The following is a 7,769-nucleotide window of genomic DNA, read 5'->3' on the forward strand; positions in this document are numbered from 1 at the left end:
ATGGCGGGCGCTGCTAGCAATGTCTCTGCAAAATGTAAAGCTAGTCACTTTCTGTGTGGGCTAAAACCATAGATAGTATATAAAATACTAAAACGAGTGTTATACATGTTCATAGCTATATATGGTTAAGACATGGTGGTGACAACAAATTGTGTGAAGCATTGTGTATTGACAGACGAGCTAAGCTAATCCCCGCTAGCATGCCATAGCCGTAGGCCGGGTATTTCCTCCCACTTGTTCAAAATGTTTTGTGATGGTACCAGAGTCCGTGTTTTAATGCTTTTATTATGTCTGAGAATGCTGGAAATATTACAGTAACTGGCTGTGGGTTACAGAAGTAATACTAAGTTAATTCAGTTAAATATTAGTTAATACAATGATTCATTCTGAAGTAATGGTGTGTATTACTGAACTGTCATTTTCATGTTTGATTCGAGTTTTTGCATTACTTACCTGCAGTGCACTTAAAGGGGTGATTCTACACTAAACAGACAGTATTTCCATAGCTAAGGTTACTTGCCAATACTTACCCGTAGGCCCTGTTGAGCAAAGTTAACATGTATTTGAGTACTTACATGGGTATTTAGACAATGTAAAGTGATATAATACAGAGTATGGTACTAAGGATAGCTTGTGGAGGATATGTCTATGTGCAGTGTAGCCTTATACGATTTATGTGTGTTATAAGGTGTATGGAGTATGTGTTTAAAATAGGGGTGGGGGGGAAAAAAACAATTGTGAATTATTGTCTCTGCAGTTAAATGTTTTTAGTGAAACTAAATATTTCCATATCTTGTGTTTCAGGGGAGGATCACATGCAGTGCAAATTTTGCAAATTCTCAAGCTCCAGTCAAGTGGTTCTTCTGAAGCACTGCCGACTTCGTCACGGAACAGGTGCGCACTGGCCCTGTGTTCACACAGACTGTGTGTGTGTATTTAAAACACTTGGTGCATTAAAGTCGCACCTCTCAAGATCACACAAAACTGTGAGAATCCAGGAAAATTCCACATTTCAATGTGAATTGTGTGATTTTAAAGAGATTTGCAGTGAAAAAGCTTTTTGGAACCACCTCGGGCGTCATATAAAGCAACGAGAAACTGTACCATGTCCCATTCGAGGATGCAACTTTAAAACAAACACTCGCTCAACCTTCAGTTCTCACAGAAGTCGAATCCATAAGAATTGTACGCTTAGGGATTTTCGATCAATAGCAAGAGCCGATACTGAAGACGTTGGAAATGATGGTGAACAATCTGATGGTGAAACTGGGACTGCATTGCACAATAGTGTGAGACCAACAGAGGTTGAAGAGTTTCCGGAAGATGTGGATAGTGAGACACTTCAGCATAAATTGGCCTCTCTTTTTCTATGTATGCAAACTGTTTTACATGTGTCAAGGAGTTCAACACAAAAGATTGTAGAGGATTTGCATAACCTGCTGTCTTTTTCTAACATTCATACTCTCAACAGTGTGAAAGATATCCTTTCAAAGCATAACATTGAAGTAAATGATTCTGTTCTGCAAGAAATTTCTAATGCTATAGTTCAAACTAATCCACTCCTTCTAACAACATCAGAGAAAGGTTTGCTATCTACAGATTACAGAAGGAATTCATATTTCAAGGAAAATTTTTGTGTTATAGAACCCATAGAATATCTTTATAACAGAGATCATAAAAATGCTTTTGTTTATGTTCCTGTCACTAAGGTACTTCAGACTTTACTAGGAAGGGCAGATTTTTTGGACCAAATTGTATTTGATCAAGAAAGTTTATCCGGACACTTTAAGTCTTTTCAAGACGGCAAGTATTACAAGGACAATAAGTTACTGGGACAGCAAAACATATGCATAAGTTTGGCATTGTATATCGATGATTTTGAAATTTGCAACCCTCTGGGTACATCTAGAAAACTTCATAAAATAACTGCAGTATATTGGGTTGTTCTAAATTTACCAGCCAAATACCGTTCAAGTCTCACTTCAATACAATTAGCTCTCTTTGGTAAAAGTGAGGATGTCAAACAACATGGTTATGAAAAGTTTCTAGAGCCATTGATCAAAGATATACAGTGTCTAGAACAAGAAGGAATCTTTGTTGAAATTTTAGGTCAGTTTGTTAAGGGTGCAATATTTTGTGTGTCTGCAGATAACCTTGGAGCACATAGTCTTGCAGGCTTCTTTGAAAGTTTTAATGTTGAAAAGTTCTGTCGGTTTTGTTTGATAAGTCGGGACCAAATTGCAACCACTGAAGTGAATGATTTTCAATTGAGGGATATTGATGAACATGACACCTTTTTGGAAGAGCTTAGGCAAAATGACAACCTCCAAAGCATTAATGGGGTGAAACGGGAATGTGTTCTGAGCCAACATCTGGCGTTCTTTCATCCAGTCACTGGATTTCCTCCAGATGTCTTGCATGACCTTTTTGAAGGTGTCATACCTGTCGAATTGTCTTTGTGTTTAAAAAAGCTGATCTCAAAACGCTTCTTTACATTTGATGCATTAAACGACTGCATTAAATCATTCCCATACAAGGACTCGGACAAAGTTAACAAACCACAAAAAATTCCAAGAGCAAGCTTTGTTAAAGGAACTGTTGGTGGTAACGGACATGAAAATTGGACTCTAATGCGCCTACTTCCTTTTATAATTGGATGTAAGATACCAGAACAGGAGCCTGCATGGGAGATTTTAATGGACCTTAAGGAAATTGTTGACATTGTTGTGTCTAACAGACTCTCAGAGGAAGCATTGTGTTATTTATCCTGTAAACTACTGGATCATCGCAAGTTGCTCACAACTACCTTTCCGGACTTCAGATTGAGGCCAAAACATCACTTCATAGACCACTACCCACATCTCATTCGCTGCTATGGGCCTTTAACGGAGTTGTGGACGATGAGGTTCGAAGCTAAGCATAGCTTCTTTAAAAAAGTTATCCACGACACTCACAATTGGAAAAATGTGCTGCTCACTCTTTCCTCAAAGCACCAGCAAATGATGGCCTACCATCTGGATAATGAGAACCTTTTCAAGACAAAACTGTATGTTGAAAAGGTGAAAGTCATCAGGGTCTCCGAATTGGATCCACTACGAAAGTGTGCAATACAAAAGAAGTACCCACATCTAGACAGTGTGTCTCTGTCCAAATCTGTTCACCTGCATGGAACACAGTATGCGGAGGGCATGATTTTAGCTGCTGGGCAGTGCAGTGGCCTCCCAGAATTCCATAAGATTGTGACTGTTCTTGTCAACTCCAATGATGTGACATTCATTTGTAAATTACTTTCATCCTGGTACATTGAACATCTAAGGTCTTACGAGCTTGTTGAACCCCACTGTTCAGAATTAGTGGCCCTTGATCCAGATGTGCTGACAGATTACCGCCCTCTTACAGCGTACAAAGTTGGTGGAAAGCTGATGGTCACCACAAGATCATTCATTCTCCATTAAATAAGCCAAAAATGGTATGCTTTTTGTTTACACTAAAATGGTCTATTCAATAATGATTTTATTAAAGATTTATCAAGTAAATGTTCTAACCCAAGTTTTACATATATTTTCCACCTCTTCTCTTTCAGACTTTGTTACTTCGGGTCGTTGTCTCCTCCAAAAATGCCAGAAGAATCCAGCTTTTCGAAGTACCGGAATCTGTGAACAATCTGATAGAAATACTAAGAGAGAGATTAGAACTTGAAAGTGACTTCTCACTACAGTTTGAGGACCCAGAGTTTGGAAATGCACTATGCAACTTGACATCAATGTCTGAGTTACCAGCTGAGCGTGCAGTCTTGCATATTGTGTGGGACAGGGATTCATCTGTTAACCAGTCCTCTATTGCTTCAGTCTCCTCTCTGGATACAGCCAGTGTTCACTCTGAAGATTTCCGGGATAGGTCTCCAGATATCCAGAGCAATTTAAGGCATGTTGCTAAGTGGCCCATTCCGTTTCCTATCCCCAAGTTTAAACAGGATGTTGAACTGAAATTGCGTAAAGGCAATGCAACATATGAAAAGTCCAACAAGGGCTTTGATTTGACAAGAGACATCAAAATGGAAATCTTGGATAAAATCGCACAGGCGATTGTTGAAATCAAAAGCTACCCTGAGAAAGCGGAAATTGAATCAGTTGCCTCTTCACTGGTCCTCAAGTATCCGTGCCTGAAGGAGCCAGGTAGCATCACAGGCTACGATGGTTGGAAAACGAGCATAAAGTACAAGCTCGGAAACTTCAGGTCAAAGCTGCGCGAGGCGGGCTGTAATGAAGTGGATGTTAACAGGAAAAGAAAAGCAGGAGATGAGGATGACACTCCATTCACCCTGAAAAGGCCCAAACGTGGAGAGGTCAACCATGTTCCAGATTATCCACAACACCATGACGATTCTACTCTTGAAGGGGAAAGAGTTGCTCTGGTCGATGAAACGAAAAAGAAAAAAAAGAACACGACATTGATACGGCAGAAGATGGAGCTGACATTTTCCCTTAGGCGGAGAGAGGTAGTAGAGGTGCAGCCTATGGTATCGGAGGTCCAGCAGAGATGGCCTGCACTGTTTTCCTGTGAAGAGGTAAGGCTGTAATTTATTAAGTAACATTGTATTTAATAGGTGAAGGAGCGTATTACATTGATACATATATTGACACACTCTACTATTCCCTGCATTACCACTCCAATACATGCTCCTCCAACACAACTATACCACTATACCATCAGTCCTGAAATTTGAAGTCAAAACCTCACATTGTGATTAAAGTTAAACTACATTGTTCCGCTGATTGTTTTTCAGATATCTGAAGAATTTCGTCGAATCACCAGCAAAGACCTCCTGGAGACTTTCAATGCGTCCCTTGACAAATATGTTCCTCGCCTGCTCAGACTGTACCGGACAAGAAAGGGAGCTTTTGGGCAGCAAATGGAAGACATCCTGGATAAGCTTGATGAACAGGTGAGTGATGGACAGTAAAATGATGTTATGAGTCATTGCTTTATCTTCTTATTTTTTTACATTTGATAATTATAACAGTATTTTTAATTTGCAACACTAGAAAATGAACTAGTCCGAAGGCTTGCTGTGTTTTTATTTATTTCTTTTTTTTCTTTTTTTAAAGCGTGCGGCTGATCAGACCTGCACTTTATCCTCCATTACTAAAAATAATTTCTGATTTTGCAATTTGTATAAATCCACTATGGCACTTCACTCATTTATATGCTTATATTTTCCACTGTATACTCTTTAGACATCAGACATTCTGTCTCACCGAAAGACTGCAGCACTGAGATGCCTCCCTGTTTTTGTCCGGGATGACACAACCAAGTTTTTCCTGCAGCCTTTGGTAAGTAAGAGCAACAATAGGAAATGGACATGTTCTGACTTCAATTAATCGTTGTCAAAAGTGTTTGATTTATAATATCGTCTGGAGGCGCACACAGCTTTTGGCCGTGATAATATGTATTCTATGATATAGATATCTATGTATTATATGATATTATTTAGATATAGAGCTCCAGGACTGTAACGCAAGTGTTGTACACTTCCTTGTTATTTGGATAACCGTTCTGCTGTTGGTGTTATGGCGCATAACACGTCGGACTCTCGTCTCTGGTATTTCTACAATGAGACTCGTAGTGGGGGTTATCTCAGCCATGGTTGAGAATGAATTGGGGGGGGAAAGGAACTTTGGCTTTGACTCCCTGAAGTACATGAACCACGACATGGAGGAGAAAGGGATTGTTGGCCGCGAATGTCTCCCGCTTTAGCCCTGCTTCCCGCTGCCGAGGGACCACCGCCTCGGCGCTGCAGGAGGCGGTGATAAAAGCTGACCGCTCCCTCGGCAGCGAGGCTCCGGCGGGAGACTACCGCGGCCAACTATCCCTTTCTCCTCCATGTCGTGGTTCATGCCTACTTCAGGGAGTCAAAGCCAAAGTTCCTTTCCCCCAATTCATTCTCAACCATGGCTGAGATAACTACGAGTCTCGTTGTGGAAATACCAGAGACGAGAGTCCGACGTGTTATGTGCCATAACACCAACAGCAGAACGGTTCCTCCATGTTGTGGTTCAGTCTACTTCAGATTGATGTGGACGTGGAAGAACCAGAGACGTCGGAGAACCCGACGCGGTCGTTTGAGATTCATAATAGCCTATCGTCTGGAGGCTCACACAGCTTTTGGCCGTGATAATATATATTATATATTATATGATCTAGATATCTATGTATAATATGGGTTTCTACGAGCCATTGCGATACATCCACCGTAAACAGAGCGCATGGTACCATGGCTACAAGCTGCTCAGGGCCACACCCCCACCCCCCTCCTTTACCCTCTTTTGACACGCCCACCGAAACAGCGCATTTGGGGGAAGCTCAATGTGCGACTGGCTCGGAGTGGCTGTAACTGCACCACGGCTGAATTTCGGGGACGTCTTTGAATACTGTCTTTGTGGCCAACTAATACCTATATTAAAGCATCCATAAAATAGCATGGCATGGGATCTTTAAGGGTTAAAAAATATTTTTGTGAAAATTTTTACATTTTAATCGGCCCCAATAAATCCATATCAGTCGGGGCCTAATTACATCCTTTTGTTCGAACTAGCTCTCAATCATGCATCTGTTACTTTTCCTCAGGAAACTGACCCTGACGAAAGAGTGCTCAGAGGCGTGTCTGTGGGTCTCCTTGCTGTCTGTGAAGAAGATGATCCTGCTGTTTCACCAAACGTGCGGGACTGGGCTGTTGTGTTGGAAGGTTCCATCGTGCTACCTGACCTGCCAGACCTCGGCACTGCCTTTGCATACCTCTTTGGCCTACTGTATGCAATGAACATTGATTATCCGAAGGAGATGAGGTACACCTTTGAAGCAATTCAGACCATCTTTTTCGAACTTGGCTCTCAGTGCTCCCAGCGCACAAGGTCTCTGAAAACAAAGCTTTTGCTGTGACTCTTAATGTGGAGGCCAACCTTTTGTTTTATGCCTGTTCTAGTGCATTGTGGTTGGTGCTTGTAAATATTCACAGCCAGTGATTTAAAAAGTCCTCACGGAAAACTTTAAATAATATATTTTTATTTTCAAAATTGTTTCGGGCACCAGTTTGCAAGAGGTGCATATATCAACTGTTCAAGTTTGTGATTGTTTTAGTAACACCTCCGTGTCTGTACACGCTTGCATGTGTTCTCATTTTAAGCATGCCATTCTCCTCTGCCTGTGATAAAGAAATGTGTGGGATTATCGGTTGCCAGTCCACAAAGCTCTGGATTCTCATTGGTTTTGTTTTTTATTGATAAAAAAGTTATCAATGTTGTTCCATGGTGGTGTTGAACATGTTTCTGAATAAGAGAAATACAAAGTTTTCAGATACCTTTTGATGTGTGCTATTTATTCATTTAGCATTTCTTAAATACAATTACAGCAACATTATTGTTACTTGATTTATAAAGGAACTTTTCTCACTTAAGTAACACGAATATCTGAGTTTGTTGAAGGTAAAAATACATTGAATTGAAGTATGGATTTTATTGTTGGTCCGACATAAATATCATTATTAGGTGAACAAGATCGAGTTGGCATAACTCGTATATAAACTCGGAAATCTTAGTTGTCGACAACAGTAGTCAAAGTTTCAACGAGAATTTCTGAGTTTGTTGAAGGTAAAAATGCATCGAATTGAAGCATGGATTTTATTGTTGGTCCGACGTAAATATCATAATTGGGTGAACAAGATCGAGTTGGCATAACTCGTATGTAAACTCGGAAATCTTAGTTAAGTCAAC

The 7,769-nt window shown here is 40.5% G+C and overlaps 1 protein-coding gene across 1 annotated transcript; it reads left to right on the forward strand.

Annotated features, from left to right (window-relative positions):
* Positions 1-1,774: 1,774 nt before the first annotated feature.
* LOC132456320 (uncharacterized) lies at positions 1,775-7,271 on the forward strand. Its single transcript, XM_060050661.1, has 5 exons — positions 1,775-3,469; positions 3,584-4,567; positions 4,787-4,945; positions 5,238-5,333; positions 6,628-7,271. The coding sequence occupies exons 1-5, from the start codon at positions 3,467-3,469 to the stop codon at positions 6,937-6,939; spliced, it is 1,554 nt and encodes a 517-aa protein (XP_059906644.1). The 5' UTR covers positions 1,775-3,466; the 3' UTR covers positions 6,940-7,271.
* The last annotated feature ends 498 nt before the right edge of the window (positions 7,272-7,769 follow it).

Source organism: Gadus macrocephalus, chromosome 4 (assembly GCF_031168955.1).
Source record: "Gadus macrocephalus chromosome 4, ASM3116895v1".
NCBI lineage: Eukaryota > Metazoa > Chordata > Actinopteri > Gadiformes > Gadidae > Gadus > Gadus macrocephalus.

Bases quoted from the DNA above. Each gene is read 5' to 3' on its own strand.
- LOC132456320 (XM_060050661.1), top strand. The intron at 4,568-4,786 runs GTAAGGCTGTAA...ATTGTTTTTCAG, and splicing joins CACTGTTTTCCTGTGAAGAG to ATATCTGAAGAATTTCGTCG. The intron at 4,946-5,237 runs GTGAGTGATGGA...TATACTCTTTAG, and splicing joins TGGATAAGCTTGATGAACAG to ACATCAGACATTCTGTCTCA.